Genomic DNA, 22,228 nt, shown 5'->3' on the forward strand with positions numbered 1-22,228 from the left:
TATATATATTGTCAAGACTTGGTCCTGAGTGTTTGCTTTTCCGGGATGCAACGGAAAGTTGGCACGGGCGAGACGGGAATGAAGGTACATGATTTATTTATTAACTATAAATACAAAAAAAGGATCAAACAAAAAGCGCGCACAGTGGCGGAGAATAAACTATGACCAATTAAACAAAACTTGCAAACTATGGCTTGAATAAAGAAAACTTACTTGGCATGGACAAAAAAGGAGCAGCGTGAACGATGGACATGAAAAAATGGACAGAGCATAAATGTGGTGAGGTCGTCAGCACGAACAACAGAAAATGAATGAACTTAAATAACACAGACATGATTAACAACAGGTGCGTGACTCAAAACAGGTGCGTGACATGACAGGTGAAACTAATGGGTAACTATGGTGACAAGACAAGGGAGTGAAAAGACAGAAACTAAAGAGTCCTATAACTAAACAAAACATGATTACACAGACATGACACATAAATATATATATATATATATATATATATATTTATATTAACCAGCGTCCACTGCAGTGGACATTAGTTTTTGATGTATTTCTTTTGTCAGACCCTAAAAGGTTTATTGTCCTCTGTAGTGGACGTTTGTGTTTTGCAAAATGGGGCACATTTTATACAAACGTAAGTCTGACAAAAGAAGTAGACCAAAAACTATCGTCCACTGTAGTGGACACTGGTTGAAATAGCCCACCCCCCCCAAAAAAAAAAGAAATCCTCTGTAGTGGACGTTTGTGTTTTGCAAAATGGGGCACATTTTATACAAACGTTGTAAGTCTGACAAAATAAATAGACAACAAAATATCGTCCAATGTAGTGGACACCGGTTGAAATAGCCCCCCCCCCCCAAAAAAATGTCCTCTGTAGTGGACGTTTGTGTTTTGCAAAACGGGGCACAATTTATACAAACGTTGTAAGTCTGACAAAAAGAAATAGACCAAAAACTATTGTCCACTGTAGTGGACACTGGTTGAAATAGCCCCCCCCCCCCCAAAAAAAAAGTCCTCTGTAGTGGACGTTTGTGTTTTGCAAAATGGTACACATTTTATACAAACGTTGTAAGTCTGACAAAAAGAAATAGACCAAAAACTATCGTCCACTGTAGTGGACACTAGTTGAAATAGCCCCCACCCCAAAAAAAAAAAATCCTCTGGAGTGGACGTTTGTGTTTTGCAAAATGGTACACATTTTATACAAACGTTGTAAGTCTGACAAAAAGAAATAGACCAAAAACTATCGTCCACTGTAGTGGACACTAGTTGAAATAGCCCCCACCCCAAAAAAAAAAAATCCTCTGGAGTGGACGTTTGTGTTTTGCAAAATGAAGCGCATTTTATACAAACGTTGTAAGTATGACAAAAGATATAGACCAAAAACTATCGTCCACTGTAGTGGACACTGGTTGAAATAGCCCCGCCAAAAATGTCCTCTGTAGTGGACGTTTGTATTTTGCAAAATGGGGCACATTTTATACAAACTATGTAAGTCTGACAAAAATAAATAGACCAAAAACTATCGTCCACTGTAGTGGACACTGGTTAAAATAGCCCTCCCCCCCAAAAAAAATGTCCTCTGTAGTGGACGTTTGTGTTTTGCAAAATGGGGCACATTTATTACAAACGTAAGTTTGACAAAAGAAATAGACCAAAAACTATCGTCCACTGTAGTGGACACTGGTTGAAATAGCCCCCCAAAATATTGTCCTCTGTAGTGGATGTTTGTGTTTTGCAAAATGGGGCACATTTTATACAAACGTTGTAAGTTTGACAAAAAGAAATAGACCAAAAACTATCGTCCACTGTAGTGGACACTGGTTAAAATAGCCCTCCCCCCAAAAAAACATGTCCTCTGTAGTGGACGTTTGTGTTTTGCAAAATGGGGCACATTTTATACAAACGTTGTAAGTCTGACAAAAAGAAATAGACCAAAAACTATCGTCCTCTGTAGTGGACACAGGTTGAAATAGCCTTCCCCCCCAAAAAATATGTCCTCTGTAGTGGACGTTTGTGTTTTGTAAAATGGGGCACATTTTATACAAACTTTGTAAGTCTGACAAAAATAAATATACCAAAAACTATCGTCCACTGTAGTGGACACCGGTTGAAATAGCCCCCCCAAAAAATGTCCTCTGTAGTGGACGTTTGTGTTTTGCAAAATGGGGCACATTTATTACAAACGTTGTAAGTTTGACAAAAGAAATAGACCAAAAACTATCATCCACTGTAGTGGACACTGGTTGAAATAGCCCCCCAAAATATTGTCCTCTGTAGTGGATGTTTGTGTTTTGCAAAATGGGGCACATTTTATACAAACGTTGTAAGTTTGACAAAAAGAAATAGACCAAAAACTATCGTCCACTGTAGTGGACACTGGTTAAAATAGCCCTCCCCCCAAAAAAACATGTCCTCTGTAGTGGACGTTTGTGTTTTGCAAAATGGGGCACATTTTATACAAACGTTGTAAGTCTGACAAAAAGAAATAGACCAAAAACTATCGTCCTCTGTAGTGGACACAGGTTGAAATAGCCTTCCCCCCCAAAAAATATGTCCTCTGTAGTGGACGTTTGTGTTTTGTAAAATGGGGCACATTTTATACAAACTTTGTAAGTCTGACAAAAATAAATATACCAAAAACTATCGTCCACTGTAGTGGACACCGGTTGAAATAGCCCCCCCAAAAAATGTCCTCTGTAGTGGACGTTTGTGTTTTGCAAAATGGGGCACATTTATTACAAACGTTGTAAGTTTGACAAAAGAAATAGACCAAAAACTATCATCCACTGTAGTGGACACTGGTTGAAATAGCCCCCCAAAATATTGTCCTCTGTAGTGGATGTTTGTGTTTTGCAAAATGGGGCACATTTTATACAAACGTTGTAAGTTTGACAAAAAGAAATAGACCAAAAACTTTCGTCCACTGTAGTGGACACTGGTTAAAATAGCCCTCCCCCCCAAAAAATATGTCCTCTGTAGTGGACGTTTGTGTTTTGCAAAATGGGGCACATTATATACAAACTTTGTAAGTCTGACAAAAATAAATAGACCAAAAACTATCGTCCACTGTAGTGGACACCGGTTGCAATAGCCCTCCCCCCAAAAAATATGTCCTCTGTAGTGGACGTTTGTGTTTTGCAAAATTGGGCACATTTCATACAAACTTTGTAAGTTTGACAAAAAGAAATAGACCAAAAACGATTGTCCACTGTAGTGGACACCGGTTGGAAAAGCCCTTCCCCCCAAAAAATATGTCCTCTGTAGTGGACGTTTGTGTTTTGCAAAATGGGGCACATTTTATACAAACGTTGTAAGTTTGACAAAAAGAAATAGACCAAAAACTATCGTCCACTGTAGTGGACACCGGTTGATATAGCCCCGCCAAAAATGTCCTCTGTAGAGGACGTTTGTGTTTTGCAAAATGGGGCATATTTTATACAAACGTTGTAAGTCTGACAAAAAGAAATAGACCAAAAACTATCGTCCACTGTAGTGGACACTGGTTGAAATAGCCCCGCCAAAAATGTCCTCTGTAGTGGACGTTTGGGTTTGGTAAAATGGTACACATTTTATACAAACGTAAGTCTGACAAAAAGAAATAGACCAAATCTATCGTCCACTGTAGTGGACACTGGTTGAAATAGCCCTCCCCCCCAAAAAAATTATGTCCTCTGTAGTGGACGTTCGTGTTTTGCAAAATGGGGCACATTTTATACAAACTTTGTAAGTCTGAAAAAAATAAATATACCAAAAACTATCGTCCACTGTAGTGGACACCGGTTGAAATAGCCCCCCCCAAATATGTTCTCTGTAGTGGATGTTTGTGTTTTGCAAAATGGGGCACATTTAATACAAACATTGTAAGTCTGACAAAAGAAAAAGACCACAAAATATCGTCCACTGTAGTGGACACTGGTTGAAATAGCCCCGCCAAAAATGTCCTCTGTAGTGGACGTTTGTGTTTTGCAAAATGGGGCATATTTTATACAAACGTTGTAAGTCTGACAAAAAGAAATAGACCAAAAACTATCGTCCACTGTAGTGGACATTGGTTGAAATCGCCCTCCCCCCCAAAAATATGTCCTCTGTAGTGGACGTTTGTGTTTTGCAAAATGTGGCACAAATCATACAAACGTTGTAAGTTTGACAAAAAGAAATAGACCAAAAACTATCGTCCACTGTAGTGGACACTGGTTAAAATAGCCCTCCCCCCAAAAAAATATGTCCTCTGTAGTGGACGTTTGTGTTTTGCAAAATGGGGCACAATTTATACAAACGTTGTAAGTCTGACAAAAAGAAATAGACCAAAAACGATCGTCCTCTGTAGTGGACGTTTGTGTTTTGCAAAATGGGGCATATTTTATACAAACGTTGTAAGTCTGACAAAAAGAAATAGACCAAAAACTATCGTCCACTGTAGTGGACATTGGTTGAAATAGCCCTCCCCCCCAAAAATATGTCCTCTGTAGTGGACGTTTGTGTTTTGCAAAATGTGGCACAAATCATACAAACGTTGTAAGTTTGACAAAAAGAAATAGACCAAAAACTATCGTCCACTGTAGTGGACACTGGTTAAAATAGCCCTCCCCCCAAAAAAATATGTCCTCTGTAGTGGACGTTTGTGTTTTGCAAAATGGGGCACAATTTATACAAACGTTGTAAGTCTGACAAAAAGAAATAGACCAAAAACGATCGTCCACTGTAGTGGACACTGGTTGAAATAGCCCCGCCAAAAATGTCCTCTGTAGTGGACGTTTGTGTTTTGCAAAATGGTACACATTTTATACAAACGTTGTAAGTCTGACAAAAAGTAATAGACCAAAAACTATCGTCCACTGTAGTGGACACTAGTTGAAATAGCCCCCACCCCCAAAAAAAAAAGTCCTCTGTAGTGGACGTTTGTGTTTTCAAAATGGTACACATTTTATACAAACGTTGTAAGTCTTACAAAAGAAGTAGACCAAAAACTATCGTCCACTGTAGTGGACACTGGTTAAAATAGCCCTCCCCCCCAAAAAATATGTCCTCTGTAGTGAACGTTTGTGTTTTGCAAAATGGGGCACAATTTATACAAACGTTGTAAGTCTGACAAAAAGAAATAGACCAAAAACGATCGTCCAGTGTAGTGGACACTGGTTGAAACAGCCCTCCCCGCAAAAAATATGTCCTCTGTAGTGGACGTTTGTGTTTTGCAAAATGGGGCACATTTTATATAAACGTTGTAAGTCTGACAAAAAGAAATAGACCAAAAACTATCGTCCACTGTGGTGGACACTAGTTGAAATAACCCCCCACCCCAAAAAAAAAAAATCCTCTGGAGTGGACGTTTGTGTTTTGCAAAACGGGGCACATTTTATACAAACTTTGTAAGTCTGACAAAAATAATGAGACCAAAATCTATCGTCCACTGTAGTGGACACCAGTTGAAATAGCCCTACCCCCCAAAAAATATGTCCTCTGTAGTGGACGTTTGTGTTTTGCAAAATGGGGCACAATTTATACAAACGTTGTAAGTTTGACAAAAAGAAATAGACCAAAAACTATTGTCCACTGTAGTGGACACTGGTTGAAATAGCCCCGCCAAAAATGTCATCTCTAGTGGACGTTTGTGTTTTGCAAAATGGGGCACAATTTATACAAATGTTGTAAGTTTGACAAAAAGAAATAGACCAAAAACTATCGTCCACTGTAGTGGACACTAGTTGAAATAACCCCCCACCCCAAAAAAAAAAATCTTCTGGAGTGGACATTTGTGTTTTGCAAAATGGGGCACATTTTATACAAACGTTGTAAGTCTGATAAAAAGAAATAGACCAAAAACTATCGTCCACTGTAGTGGACACTGGTTGAAATAGCCCCCCCAAAAAATTGTCCTCTGTAGTGGACGTTTGTGTTTTGCAAAATGGGGCACATTTTATACAAGCTTTGTAAGTCTGGCAAAAAGAAATAGACCAAAAACTATCGTCCACTGTAGTGGACACTGGTTGAAATAGCCCCCCCCCCAAAAAAAATATGTCCTCTGTAGTGGACGTTTGTGTTTTGCAAAATGGGGCACAATTTATACAAACGTTGTAAGTCTGACGAAAAGAAATAGACCAAAAACGACCAACCACTGTAGTGGACACTGGTTGAAATAGCCCCGCCAAAAATGTCCTCTGTAGTGGACGTTTGTGTTTTGCAAAATGGTACACATTTTATACAAACTTTGCAAGTCTGACAAAAAGAAATAGACCAAAAACTATCGTCCACTGTAGTGGACACCGGTTAAAATAGCCCTCCCCCCAAAAAATATGTCCTCTGTAGTGGACGTTTGTGTTTTGCAAAATGGGGCACATTTTATACAAACTTTGTAAGTCTGACAAAAGAAATAGACCAAAAACTATCGTCCACTGTAGTGGACACTGGTTGAAATAGCCCTCCCCCCCCAAAAAAAAAATGTCCTCTGTAGTGGACGTTTGTGTTTTGCAAAATGGGGCACATTTTATACAAACGTTGTAAGTTTGACAAAAATAAATAGACCAAAAACTATCGTCCACTGTAGTGGACACCGGTTGAAATAGCCCCTCCCCCCCCCCCCCCCAAAAAAAATTTCCTCTGTAGTGGACGTTTGTGTTTTGCAAAATGGGGCACATTTTATACAAACGTTGTAAGTTTGACAAAAAGGAATAGACCAAAAACAATCGTCCACTGTAGTGGACACCGGTTGATATAGCCCTCCCCCCAAAAAATATGTCCTTTGTAGTGGACGTTTGTGTTTTGCAAAATGGGGCACATTTCATACAAACGTAAGTTTGACAAAAAGAAATAGACCAAAAACGATTGTCCACTGTAGTGGACACTGGTTAAAATAGCCCTCCCCCCAAAAAATATGTCCTCTGTAGTGGACGTTTGTGTTTTGCAAAATGGGGCACAATTTATACAAACGTTGTAAGTCTGACAAAAAGTAATAGACCAAAATTGATCGTCCACTGTAGTGGACACTGGTTGAAATAGCCCCGCCAAAAACGTCCTCTGTAGTGGACGTTTGTGTTTTGCAAAATGGGGCACATTTTATACAAACATTGTAAGTCTGACAAAAATAAATAGACCAAAAACTATCGTCCACTGTAGTGGACACTGGTTGAAATAGCCCCCCCCCCCCAAAAAAAAAAATGTCCTCTGTAGTGGACGTTTGTGTTTTGCAAAATGGGGCACATTTTATACAAACTTTGTAAGTCTGACAAAAATAAAAATACCAAAAACTATCGTCCACTGTAGTGGACACCGGTTGAAATAGCCCCCCCAAAAAATGTCCTCTATAGTGGAGATTTGTGTTTTGCAAAATGGGGCATATTTAATACAAAATTTGTAAGTCTGACAAAAGAAGTAGACCAAAAACTATCATCCACTGTAGTGGACACTGGTTGAATTACCCCTCCCCCCCCAAAAAAAAAAAAAAAATCCTCTGTAGTGGACATTTGTGTTTTGCAAAATGGGGCACATTTTATACAAATGTAAGTCTGACAAAAATAAATAGACCAAAAACGATCGTCCACTGTAGTGGACACTGGTTAAAATAGCCCTCCCCCCCAAAAAAAATGTCCTCTGTAGTGGACGTTTGTGTTTTGCAAAATGAGGCACATTTTATACAAACTTTGTAAGTCTGACAAAAGAAGTAGACCAAAAACTATCGTCCACTGTAGTGGACACTGGTTAAAATAGCCCTCCCCCCCAAAAAATATGTCCTCTGTAGTGAACGTTTGTGTTTTGCAAAATGGGGCACAATTTATACAAACGTTGTAAGTCTGACAAAAAGAAATAGACCAAAAACGATCGTCCAGTGTAGTGGACACTGGTTGAAACAGCCCTCCCCGCAAAAAATATGTCCTCTGTAGTGGACGTTTGTGTTTTGCAAAATGGGGCACATTTTATATAAACGTTGTAAGTCTGACAAAAAGAAATAGACCAAAAACTATCGTCCACTGTAGTGGACACTAGTTGAAATAACCCCCCACCCCAAAAAAAAAAATCCTCTGGAGTGGACGTTTGTGTTTTGCAAAACGGGGCACATTTTATACAAACTTTGTAAGTCTGACAAAAATAATGAGACCAAAATCTATCGTCCACTGTAGTGGACACCAGTTGAAATAGCCCTACCCCCCAAAAAATATGTCCTCTGTAGTGGACGTTTGTGTTTTGCAAATTGGGGCACAATTTATACAAACGTTGTAAGTTTGACAAAAAGAAATAGACCAAAAACTATTGTCCACTGTAGTGGACACTGGTTGAAATAGCCCCGCCAAAAATGTCATCTCTAGTGGACGTTTGTGTTTTGCAAAATGGTACACATTTTATACAAATGTTGTAAGTTTGACAAAAAGAAATAGACCAAAAACTATCGTCCACTGTAGTGGACACTAGTTGAAATAACCCCCCACCCCAAAAAAAAAAATCTTCTGGAGTGGACATTTGTGTTTTGCAAAATGGGGCACATTTTATACAAACGTTGTAAGTCTGATAAAAAGAAATAGACCAAAAACTATCGTCCACTGTAGTGGACACTGGTTGAAATAGCCCCCCCAAAAAATTGTCCTCTGTAGTGGACGTTTGTGTTTTGCAAAATGGGGCACATTTTATACAAGCTTTGTAAGTCTGGCAAAAAGAAATAGACCAAAAACTATCGTCCACTGTAGTGGACACTGGTTGAAATAGCCCCCCCCCCAAAAAAAATATGTCCTCTGTAGTGGACGTTTGTGTTTTGCAAAATGGGGCACAATTTATACAAACGTTGTAAGTCTGACGAAAAGAAATAGACCAAAAACGACCAACCACTGTAGTGGACACTGGTTGAAATAGCCCCGCCAAAAATGTCCTCTGTAGTGGACGTTTGTGTTTTGCAAAATGGTACACATTTTATACAAACTTTGCAAGTCTGACAAAAAGAAATAGACCAAAAACTATCGTCCACTGTAGTGGACACCGGTTAAAATAGCCCTCCCCCCAAAAAATATGTCCTCTGTAGTGGACGTTTGTGTTTTGCAAAATGGGGCACATTTTATACAAACTTTGTAAGTCTGACAAAAGAAATAGACCAAAAACTATCGTCCACTGTAGTGGACACTGGTTGAAATAGCCCTCCCCCCCCAAAAAAAAAATGTCCTCTGTAGTGGACGTTTGTGTTTTGCAAAATGGGGCACATTTTATACAAACGTTGTAAGTTTGACAAAAATAAATAGACCAAAAACTATCGTCCACTGTAGTGGACACCGGTTGAAATAGCCCCTCCCCCCCCCCCCCCCCCCCCCAAAAAATTTCCTCTGTAGTGGACGTTTGTGTTTTGCAAAATGGGGCACATTTTATACAAACGTTGTAAGTTTGACAAAAAGGAATAGACCAAAAACAATCGTCCACTGTAGTGGACACCGGTTGATATAGCCCTCCCCCCAAAAAATATGTCCTTTGTAGTGGACGTTTGTGTTTTGCAAAATGGGGCACATTTCATACAAACGTAAGTTTGACAAAAAGAAATAGACCAAAAACGATTGTCCACTGTAGTGGACACTGGTTAAAATAGCCCTCCCCCCAAAAAATATGTCCTCTGTAGTGGACGTTTGTGTTTTGCAAAATGGGGCACAATTTATACAAACGTTGTAAGTCTGACAAAAAGTAATAGACCAAAATTGATCGTCCACTGTAGTGGACACTGGTTGAAATAGCCCCGCCAAAAACGTCCTCTGTAGTGGACGTTTGTGTTTTGCAAAATGGGGCACATTTTATACAAACATTGTAAGTCTGACAAAAATAAATAGACCAAAAACTATCGTCCACTGTAGTGGACACTGGTTGAAATAGCCCCCCCCCCCCAAAAAAAAAAATGTCCTCTGTAGTGGACGTTTGTGTTTTGCAAAATGGGGCACATTTTATACAAACTTTGTAAGTCTGACAAAAATAAAAATACCAAAAACTATCGTCCACTGTAGTGGACACCGGTTGAAATAGCCCCCCCAAAAAATGTCCTCTATAGTGGAGATTTGTGTTTTGCAAAATGGGGCATATTTAATACAAAATTTGTAAGTCTGACAAAAGAAGTAGACCAAAAACTATCATCCACTGTAGTGGACACTGGTTGAATTACCCCTCCCCCCCAAAAAAAAAAAAAAAAATCCTCTGTAGTGGACATTTGTGTTTTGCAAAATGGGGCACATTTTATACAAATGTAAGTCTGACAAAAATAAATAGACCAAAAACGATCGTCCACTGTAGTGGACACTGGTTAAAATAGCCCTCCCCCCCAAAAAAAATGTCCTCTGTAGTGGACGTTTGTGTTTTGCAAAATGAGGCACATTTTATACAAACTTTGTAAGTCTGACAAAAGAAGTAGACCAAAAACTATCGTCCACTGTAGTGGACACTGGTTGAATTAACGCCCCCCCCCCCCCCCCCCCCCAAAAAAAAAATCCTCTCTAGTGGACGTTTGTGTTTTGCAAAATGGGGCACATTTTATACAAATGTAAGTCTGACAAAAAGAAATAGACCAAAAACTATCGTCCACTGTAGTGGACACTGGTTGAAATAGCCCCAAAATAATTGTCCACTCAAGTGGACATTTTTTTTTCAGGCTTTTTCGACCAGCGTCCACTGCAGTGGACATTAAATGTTGGTCTATTTATGTTGTCGCACTCACAAAATTTCCCAAACCTAAACACAAAAAAAATCAAATGTCCACCGCAGAGGACATTAACTTGTCTGGAGGATATATACAAATATATCTGAATTTATTTTAACTTTAGACCCCCAACGGCTTAAAACGGACCCCCGGGGTGCACTTTGGACACCCCCGATGACACAATGGTGTCAAAGTGACACCAGCGTGCAACCACAGGAAGTTGATTTATAAATAATAATTATTATTGTTAATGAGGAACATACAGTGTATGAATGATTGTTTTGGGTTCACTATTTGGCAAGTTAAAAGTGGGCAAACCTAAATGGCAGCTCACTATTTTGCAGGTGCCCTTCTCTTCGAAGACTGTGTAGCAGTTTATGAGTTTGTTTACATTAATTACCGACTGATAACTCCTCCGTCATGTGGTCCCAGTGAAGGTTAAATCTGCAAAGATCCTTTCCAAGGTGAGATGCACACTCTGACGCCTGTTAGACTTTCATTTCACTTCCATTCGTCTCCTCGTTCTTCCGATACGAGCACAACATGAAACATGAAAGCGTAACGCGAGTGTTTTTTTTTTTTAATGGACGTCTGATGGGTGGCGAAGACGAGCGTCCTTCTCGCTCGCACTTAGAAGTAATTAATCCCGGCGCCAAATGACTTGTTGTCGGCTCGCGGCACCATGGCGGCTATTAGACGCGCGAACTCCGACCACCAGTGTGTGTGTGTGTGTGTGTGTGTGTGTGTGTGTGTGTGTGTGTGTGTGTGTCACGGTCACCGCTTTGGGGAGTAACACACTTCTCCGGCGAGCCAATTCCAAAGACAATAAGCGGCAGCCATTCCACCTGCAGCCAAGTGCGACATCATCAAGCGTGGAGTGACCCGCGCGAGCGGCCTGACGGAGACGAATAACCCGGAGAGGAATGCGGAGAACGGGAGTTTTAGAAAAAAAAAGATGTATTGTTAACTTGTTTACAAAAAAAATGTACCAGGTGAGCACCCACATAATCACAAACTGCACACCGGGAATCGAACCCAGAACCTTCTCACTGGAAAGGCACTAGCGCTAACCACTAGTCGCCAATACTAGTATCTGCAAAAAAAAAAAAAAAAAACGCCTGTGTTTTCCGAGACATGAGGATTTTAACTTGAAAGAATTCGTACAACCTTTGACTGGTCAACTCAGAAGAGGCTGCTTCAAGTGAGCTGGTATAGAAAAATGAGTTTTTTTTAATGCTCCGTATTTGATAAAATATTTTTTGCAAACCAGTAATTATAGTCTGCAAATGATGTGTTGTTGTTGAGTGTCGGTGCTGTCTAGAGCTCGGCAGAGTAACCGTGTAATACTCTTCCATATCAGTAGGTGGCAGCAGGTAGCTAATTGCCTTGTAGACGTCGGAAACAGCGGGAGGCAGGGTGAAGGTAAAAAGGTGTCTAATTCTTAAACCAAAAAAAAACAAAAGGTGAGTCTCCCTAAGAAAAGGCATTGAAGCTTAGGGAAGGCTATGCAGAACAAAACTAAAACTGAACTGGCTACAAAGTAAACAAAAACAGAATGCTGGACGACAGCAAAGACTTACTGTGGAGAAAAGACGGCGTCCACAAAGTACATCCGAACATGACAATCAACAATGTCCTCACAAAGAAGGATAAAAACAACTGAAATATTCTTGATTGCTAAAACAAAGAAGATGCGGGATATATCGCTCAGAAAAAGACATGAAACTGCTACAGGAAAATACCAAAAAAAAGAGAAAAAGCCACCAAAATAGGAGCGCAAGACTCAAAATAAGTCAGGGTGTGATGTGACAGGTGGTGACAGTACACCTACTTTGAGACAAGAGCTATAGTGATGCATGCTTGGTTATGCTTTAAAGTCATACCCAACAATTGCGACGACGACTTTTTATCGTCAATATCGGCTGCTGAGTTTCAGTTTTTAATGATTTCTGCTGGTGGTGTGCCTTCGCATTTTTTCTATGAAAAAAATGTGCCTTGGCTCAAAAAAGGTCGAAAAACACTGGATTAGACGTCGTGAAAACGCATGTTGTTTCAACGTTGTATTTGTGCTTTAGAATATTGCTTGTAAAGTTACCACATTTCAATGGTCAAATCAACGTTAGAACGCTGACAAAAAGCACGTTATTTCAACGTTGTATTTGTGTTGTAGAATATTGGTGAAGAAATGACCAAATTCCAACGATCGCATCAACCTTAAAAGCCAACATTGATTAAACGTTGTCAAAAACATGTTATTTGTGTTGTGGAATCTTGGTTGGCAAATGACCAAATTTCAATGGTCAAATCAACGTCAGAACCCGACATTGATTAAACGTTCTCAAAGAGCATGTTGTTTCAACATTATACTTGTGTTGTCGAATATTAGTTGAATCAACGTCAGAACCTGATATTGAATAAACATTGTCAAAAAGTATGTTGCTTCAATGTTGTATTTGTGTTGTAGAATATTGGTTGGGAAATAACCAAAAATGTCTATGGTTAAATCAACGTCAGAACCCAACATTGATTAAACGTTGTCAAAAAGCATGTTTTTGCAACATTGTATTTGTGTTGTAGAATATTGGTTGGAAAATAACCGAATTTCTATGGTGGAATCAACGTCAGAACCCAACATTGATTAAACGTTGTCAAAAAACATGTTATTTGTGTTGTGGAATCTTGGTTGGCAAATGACCAAATTTCAATGGTCAAATCAACGTCAGAACCCGACATTGATTAAATGTACTCAAAGAGCATGTTGTTTCAACATTATACTTGTGTTGTCGAATATTAGTTGAATCAACATCAGAACCTGACATTGAAAAAACATTGACAAAAAGTATGTTGCTTCAATGTTGTATTTGTGTTGTAGAATATTGGTTGGGAAATAACCAAAAATGTCTATGGTTGAATCAACGTCAGAACCCAACATTGATTAAACGTTGTCAAAAAGCATGTTTTTTCAACATTGTATTTGTGTTGTAGAATATTGGTTGGGAAATAACCACATTTCTATAGTCGAATCAACGTCAGAACCTGACATTGATTAAACGTTGTCAAAAAACATGTTATTTGTGTTGTGGAATATTGGTTGGCAAATGACCAAATTTCAATGGTCAAATCAACGTCAGAACCTGACATTGATTAAACGTTCTCAAAGAGCATGTTGTTTCAACATTATACTTGTGTTGTCGAATATTAGTTGAATCAACGTCAGAACCTGACATTGAATAAACATTGTCAAAAAGCATGTTGCTTCAATGTTGTATTTGTGTTGTAGAATATTGGTTGGGAAATAACCAAAAATGTCTATGGTTAAATCAACGTCAGAACCCAACATTGATTAAACATTGTCAAAAACATGTTATTTGTGTTGTGGAATCTTGGTTGGCAAATGACCAAATTTCAACGGTCAAATCAACGTCACAACCCGACATTGATTAAACGTTCTCAAAGAGCATGTTGTTTCAACATTATACTTGTGTTGTCGAATATTAGTTGAATCAACGTCAGAACCTGACATTGAAAAAACATTGTCAAAAAGTATGTTGCTTCAATGTTGTATTTGTGTTGTAGAATATTGGTTGGGAAATAACCAAAAATGTCTATGGTTGAATCAACGTCAGAACCCAACATTGATTAAACGTTGTCAAAAAACATGTTTTTTGTGTTGTGGAATATTGGTTGGCAAATGACCAAATTTCAATGGTCAAATCAACGTCAGAACCCGACATTGATTAAACGTTCTCAAAGAGCATGTTGTTTCAACATTATACTTGTGTTGTCGAATATTAGTTGAATCAACGTCAGAACCTGACATTGAAAAAACATTGACAAAAAGCATGTTGCTTCAATGTTGTATTTGTGTTGTAGAATACTTGTTGGGAAATAACCAAAAATGTCTATGGTTGAATCAACGTCAGAACCCAACATTGATTAAACGTTGTCAAAAAGCATGTTTTTTCAACATTGTATTTGTGTTGTAGAATATTGGTTGGGAAATAACCACATTTCTATAGTCGAATCAACGTCAGAACCTGACATTGATTAAACGTTGTCAAAAAACATGTTATTTGTGTTGTGGAATATTGGTTGGCAAATGACCAAATTTCAATGGTCAAATCAACGTCAGAACCTGACATTGATTAAACGTTCTCAAAGAGCATGTTGTTTCAACATTATACTTGTGTTGTCGAATATTAGTTGAATCAACGTCAGAACCTGACATTGAATAAACATTGTCAAAAAGTATGTTGCTTCAATGTTATATTTGTGTTGTAGAATATTGGTTGGGAAATAACCAAAAATGTCTATGGTTAAATCAACGTCAGAACCCAACATTGATTAAACGTTGTCAAAAAGCATGTTGTTTCAACGTTATATTTGTGTTGTGGAATATTGGTTGGAAAATAACCTAATTTCTATGGTCGAATCAACGTCAGAACCTGACATTGATTAAACATTGTCAAAAAACATGTTATTTGTGTTGTGGAATATTGGTTGGCAAATGACCAAATTTCAATGGTCAAATCAACGTCAGAACCCGACATTGATTAAACGTTATCAAAAAGCATGTTGTTTCAACGTTGTATTTGTGTTGTAAAATGACCAAATTTCAATGGTCAAATCAACGTCAGAACCCGACATTAATTAAACGTTATCAAAAAGCATGTTGTTTCAACATTATACTTGTGTTGTCGAATATTAGTTGAATCAACGTCAGAACCTGACATTGAAAAAACATTGTCAAAAAGTATGTTGCTTCAATGTTGTATTTGTGTTGTAGAATATTGGTTGGGAAATAACCAAAAATGTCTATGGTTAAATCAACGTCAGAACCCGACATTGATTAAACGTTGTCAAAAAGCATGCTGTGTCAACGTTATATTTGTGTTGTGGAATATTGGTTGGGAAATAACCACATTTCTATGGTCGAATCAACGTCAGAACCCGACATTGATTAAACGTTGTCAAAAAACATGTTATTTGTGTTGTGGAATCTTGGTTGGCAAATGACCAAATTTCAATGGTCAAATCAACGTCAGAACCTGACATTGATTAAACGTTATCAAAGAGCATGTTGTTTCAACATTATACTTGTGTTGTAGAATATTAGTTGTAAAATGACCACATTTATTTGGTCAAATCAACGTCACAACCTGACATTGAATAAACGTTGTAAAAACGCATGTTGTTTCAACGTTGTATTTGTGTCGTAGAATATTGGTCGTGAAATGACCAAATTTCAATGATCAAATCAACAACAAACCCCAACATTGATTAAACGTCACTAAAAAGCATATTTTTTCCACGTTGTGTTTGTGTTGTAGAATATTGTTTGGGAAATGACCAAAAATTCAATGGTCAAATCAACGTCAGAACCCAACATTGATTAAACGTTGTCAAAAAGCAATTTGTTTCAACGTTGTATTTGTGTTGTAGAATATTGGTTGAGACATGACCAAATTTCCATTGTCACTTCAACGTCACAACCTGACATTGAATTAACGTTGACAAAAACCATGTTGTTTCAACGTTATATTTGTGTTGTGGAATATTGGTTGGGAAATAACCAACATTTCTATGGTCGAATCAACGTCAGAACCTGACATTGATTAAACGTTGTCAAAAATCTTGTTGTTTCAACGTTATATTTGTGTTGTGGAATCTTGGTTGGGAAATGACCACATTTTAATGATCAAATCAACGTCAGAACCTAACATTGATTAAACGTCATCAAAAAGCATGTTGTTTCAACGTTGTATTTGTGTTGTAAAATATTGTTTGAGAAATGACTAAAATTCAATGGTCACTTCAACGTCAGCACCTGACATTGAATTAACGTTGACAAAAAGCATATTTGTTCAACGTTGTATTTGTGTTGTAGAATATTGGTTGTGAAATGACCAAATTTCAATGATCAAATCAACAACAAAACCCAACATTGATTAAACGTCATTAAATAGCATATTTTTCCACGTTGTGTTTGTGTTGTAGAATATTGGTTGGGGAAATGACCAAATTTCAATTGTCACTTCAACGTCACAACCTGACATTGAATTAACGTTGACAAAAAGCATGTTGTTTCAACGTTATATTTGTGTTGTGGAATATTGGTTGGGAAATAACCAAAATTTCTATGGTCGAATCAACGTCAGAACCTGACATTGATTAAACGTTGTCAAAAAGAATGTTATTTGTGTTGCAGAATATTGGTTGGCAAATGACCAAATTTTAATGATTAAATCAACGTTAGAACCCAACGTTGTATTCACGCTGACAAAAAGCACGTTATTTCAACGTTGTATTTGTGTTGTAGAATATTGGTGAAGAAATGACCAAATTCCAACGATCGCATCAACCTTAAAAGCCAACATTGATTTAACGTTGTCAAAAAGCATGTTGTTGTCTGCTCAATGTCAGGACCTGATCCAACACGTTCTCAACGTTGTTTCAATGTCTCGCGCCTGCTGGGTTGCTGTCTAACAATTGCCTGCCTTAGTTTTCAGGGTCATTTCTTGCAGCGTGGAAGGCAGTGAGGCGGGTACCAGGAATGTGTTGAGGGATGCGGGGAGGGATGGAAGATGCCGGCGAACACTGGGGATGATGTGAGGATGGAAGCGGGGTGTTAGGACTGGGAATGGGTTGCCAGACATTGGGAACATAGTCCGGTGATGGATTTAGGACACTGGGATGGACGCGGCACGCTGGGAAGGGTTCCAAGATGGAGGTGAGATTTGGGGAATGAGTAAACAATCTGCAAGGAAATGGACGTGGTTACTAGAGGGTGCTCAAAAATGACGATTCACATCCGAAACGAGATTGGTATATACACTGAATCTAAATCAATTCATCATTTAAAAAAAATGTATGCTTGTTTTTTTTCCCCCTTTTTTAAAAAACAAAACAAATTAAAGCTGCAAGCAGCGATGGACGGGACCGACTTTGACGGCACATAAAATCCAAACCGAAACAGTAATTAAAACTCTTTGGTCAACTTTTATTCAGAAGGGTTCAATCTCTCTCCTGTGCTAGTTTGAAGCCGACACGACAAACGCGCTCGGAGGAGATAATGTTTGAAAATAGGTGACCTTGTTTTGAAGGGGGAATTGCAAACTTCCTGTTGATTTTTGCTGGGGGTTGTCAATATATGAAATGTAGGTCTAAGTGAGACCTACATACAGGGCTTTGTTCATGTCTCTAAGACATTACTACTGGAAGTTACAGGCAGTTTTGTCTGAGTTTTCTTCCTAGGAGCAGTTGTGTCTGTTTTCTTCCTAGGGGGGGGGGGCTGGAGCGCAATTTTGAGTTTTGGGGTTGGGCTTTTTTATTAGATCGCAATTTTTGCCAGTCCTGATGTGTGTGTTTAGTTTGGTGAGTTTTGAAGCATGTTAAGGGGGTCAAATTACAGCTCAAAGAGGCAAAAGTGACTGTTCTTAGGAAACTTTTGTTTTGAAGGGGGAATTGCCAACTTCCTGTTGATTTTTGCTGAAGGATGTCAATGTATGAAATGTAGTTCTAAGTGAGACCTACATAGAGGTTTTTGTTTCATGTCTCTACGACATTCCTACTGGCAGTTTTGTCTGTGTTTTTTCCTAGGGGGCGCGAGAGCGCAATTTTGAGTTTTGGGGTTTGGTTTTTTGATTAGATGGCAATTTTTGACAGTCCTGATGTGTGTGTCAAATATGGTGAGTTTTGAAGCATGTTAAGGGGGTCAAATTACAGCTCAAAGAGGCGGCGGAATAATAATAATAATAATAAAACGCACGAAATACAATAGGGTCCTCTGTCCCAAAGGGACATTGCGGTCCCTAATTATATATATTAGGGCACAATATGACTCGATTTGATTGGATTCTTGTGGGTAACGATTTGATTCAGAATCCATTCTTGATTCAAAATCAATACTTTTTTAATAACATTGCGTGGCAGTTCTATGATTAACTACATTCCTCCATGAAATAGACAAAAAGCTCTGATACTTTGTATATTACTTTTTAGAAATCTGGTTTTGTTTAATAAAATACTACCCAAACATATAATAAAGTCAAATACAAATACGGCAACAAGGGAAGTGTCCAACTCTTCTTAATGAGCATCTATCATCTACATCAAAAATATGATTTGTTTGAAAGGGCTGGACAGGACAGATTGGATTTTTATTTTTATATTTATTTTAGTTTTATTTATTTTTTAAATCAATCAAGAATCATTACAAATATTGATCGATTTTTTTAAATTATTTTTTTTTTTTTTTTTTTTTGACACCTCTAATATTTTTAAAGCACTTTTGATTTTTCTACCCTTTTTTAAAAACAAAATAAATTATATTTATTAAGGCACCATATGACTCGATTTGATTGGATTCTTGTGGGTAACGATTCGATTCAGAATCGATTTTTGATTCAAAATCAATACTTTTTTTAATAACATAGGGTGGCAGTTCTATGATTAACTACATTCCTCCATGAAATAGACAAACAGCTCTGATTCCATTTGTATATTACTTGTTAGAGACCTGGTTTTGTTTAATAAAATACTACCCAAACATTTAATAAAGTCAAAAACAAATATGGCAAGAAGGTAAGTGTCCAACACTTCTTTATGAGCATCTATCATCTACATCAAAAATATGATTTGTCTGAGTGGCTGGACAGGACAGATTGAATTTTTATTTTTATTTTTGTTGTAATTTATTTTTTAAATCAATTAAGAATCATTACAAATATTGATCGATTTTATTTTATTTTTTTGACACCCCTAATATTTATAAAGCACTTTTGTTTTTTCTCCCCTTTTTTAAAAACAAAATACAATATATTTATTAAGGCACTATAAAACTCGATTTGATTTGATTCTTGTGGGTAACAATATTGGGTGGCAGTTCTATGATTAACTACATTCCTCCATGAAATAGACAAAAAGCTCTGATACATTTGTATATTACTTTTTAGAAATCTGGTTTTGTTTAATAAAATACTACCCAAACATATAATAAAGTCAAATACAAATACGGCAACAAGGGAAGTGTCCAACAGTTCTTAATGAGCATCTATCATCTACATCAAAAATGTATTTAATCTGAGTGGCTGGACAGGACATATTTAATTTTTATTTTTATTTGTATTTTATTTATTTTTTTAAATCAATTAAGAATCATTACAAATATTGATCGATTTTTTTAAATTATTTTTTTTATTTTATTTTTCTGACACCTCTAATATTTTTAAAGCACTTTTGATTTTTCTACCCTTTTTTAAAAACAAAATAAATTATATTTATTAAGGCACCATATGACTCGATTTGATTGGATTATTGTGGGTAACGATTCGATTCAGAATCGATTCTTGATTCAAAATCAATACGTTTTTAATAACATTGGGTGGCAGTTCTATGATTAACTACATTCCTCCATGAAATAGACAAACAGCTCTGACAAATTTGTATATTACTTGCTAGAAACCTGGTTTTGGTTAATAAAAGGGTTAGGGTTAGGGTTAGGTAACCCTAACCCATGAAATAGACAAACAGCTCTGATACATTTGAATATTACTTGCTAGAAACCTGGTTTTGGTTAATAAAATACTACCCAAACATTTAATAAAGTCAAATACAAATACGGCAACAAGGGAAGTGTCCAACATTTATCTATGGGCATCTATCATCTACATCAAAAATGTGATTTGTCTGAGTGGCTGGACTGGACAGATTGAAAACAATTAATAAATAAAAAATTTAATTAAATATATAAATATTTTTTTAAACTTTTTAAATCAATTAAGAATCATTATAAATAATTATCACATTTTTTTGACACCCCTAATATTTATAAAGCACTTTTTCACAAACGTCTCAGAGTGCTCGGCGAGGAAAAAAACCCTCCATCGCAGCCAGTTCGGGTGGCATTACGAGCCAGGTGGGTGATATGCCTTGCCCGAGGACACCGCGGCAGTGATCAGCAACGTCGAACAACAAAAAGGAGGTTTTGTACCGCATCGTCAGCCCAAGAATCGAAACGTAAAGTGAATCCTATTGAAAAAAAACATTCTTTGCATTTAGGCTACAATTACACCAAAGTAAAAATGCCTTGCCCAAGGACACAGCGGCAGTGACCGGGATGGCGTAAGCTGGATTTGAACCAGGATGCGAGTCGCCGGGAACGGTTAGATGCGGGATTTTTGGGCAACGAGTCACTTGTGAATGCGGATCACATGGCGACCGATGCGGGACTGAGGACAATGCAGGGGAATAGAAGCGGGATGGAGGACACTGGGAAGGATGGGATGCAAAAGATGCGTGCGGGGGGGGACACTGGGGAGAGTTCAAAGTCGGGGGATGGAAGAAAATGGGCTTTGGGAGATGTTGGATGTGAGGATAGGATACAGGTGATGGCGGGAGGGATACAGGTGATGGATGCAGGATGCGAGGGAGGGATACAGGTGATGGATGTGGGATGCAAGGTGATGATACAGGTGACGGATGCAGGATGCGAGGGAGGGATACAGGATGCGAGGGAGGATACAGGTGATGGATGCAGGATGCGAGGGAGGATACAGGGGATGGATGCAGGATGCTACTTTTGACGGGGACAGGATTTTGGGAAGGAGTGAAAGGCGCTATTGATGGTTGGATGACAGCAGGGAGGACACTGGTTGGATGGAGGATGCGTGCGGAATACTAAACGATCAAATATTTTAAGAATGATGATAAAAAAGAAGCTAATAAAAGGCAAGTGTGCTTCATTTTGTTCCATCTTGGAGTTGGAGCACTTTCAGCACCGCGCAGACTGGACAGCTCCCCCCCGGCTTGTCAGCGAACCGAAATCTCGTTGGCATTTGGAGCTTTTTTGACCTATACCTGCGTAAATTATGAGCACAAATCCACCACAGCGAAGTTGACACCGACTGGGTTTGTTCGAAAAACGGCGACGCGGCGTTCGGCGTGCACGCTGTGAGCGTGACGTGAAGTTTAGCGGCGCTTCGGCTCCTCTTTTTCCACCCGCCGGTGCTCCGAGCAGCAGGTGCACTTTGCGCACAGCGGGACGACACGACGGACTGAAGTTGGACAAAAATGACGGCGATGTCAAGATGCCGGTACTTACTAGAGGGACCTTCTTGTTCTCCGCTGCGGCATTTCACGTCTCCTCTTTATTGACGGAAGAAGAAGAAGAAAAAAACAACAACAAGTCCAGTGCGCCCAAGGTTGAAGAAAATAAAAAAAAATAGAAAAAAAGGCACCACCTCCTCCTCCTCCTTCCGTACCCCCCCCAAAAAAATATGGAAGAGTGTGCGGGAAATCCTCTCTCTCGTCGCGGAGGAGCTCCCAGTTGAGCTCCGACAGGCTGGCTGGCCGGATGGAGGAGTGAGGAAGAGGATGGAGGAGTGAGGAAGAGGAGGTGGGAGAGAGCTAAAGAGAGAGAGAGAGAGAGAGAGAGAGAGAGAGAGAGAGAGAGAGAGAGAGAGAGAGAGAGAGAGAGAGAGAGAGAGACCCTCCATCTCCTCTCATTGGGTCAACAGGCGCGCAAAGGTGGTCTCATCATCATCATCATCATCATCATCATCATCATCACGA

The 22,228-nt window shown here is 38.5% G+C and overlaps 1 protein-coding gene across 3 annotated transcripts in view; it reads right to left on the reverse strand.

The window, feature by feature from the left end:
- cdh8 (cadherin 8) overlaps positions 1 to 21,993 on the reverse strand; it is a 409,796-nt gene extending 387,803 nt beyond the window's left edge. For 2 of the 3 annotated variants that reach the window (XM_072913334.1, XM_072913333.1), the window contains exon 1: positions 214 to 438. In XM_072913334.1, coding sequence (XP_072769435.1) covers positions 214 to 272 — 59 coding nt within the window. In that variant the 5' untranslated portion in view covers positions 273 to 438. Of the gene's footprint in view, positions 1 to 213; positions 439 to 21,758 lie in introns of those variants that run through there. The other variant, XM_061963666.2, reaches the window with a different exon arrangement.
- Positions 21,994 to 22,228: the final 235 nt, after the last annotated feature.

The sequence above is a fragment of the Nerophis lumbriciformis genome, linkage group LG06 (assembly GCF_033978685.3).
Source record: "Nerophis lumbriciformis linkage group LG06, RoL_Nlum_v2.1, whole genome shotgun sequence".
Lineage (NCBI taxonomy): Eukaryota > Metazoa > Chordata > Actinopteri > Syngnathiformes > Syngnathidae > Nerophis > Nerophis lumbriciformis.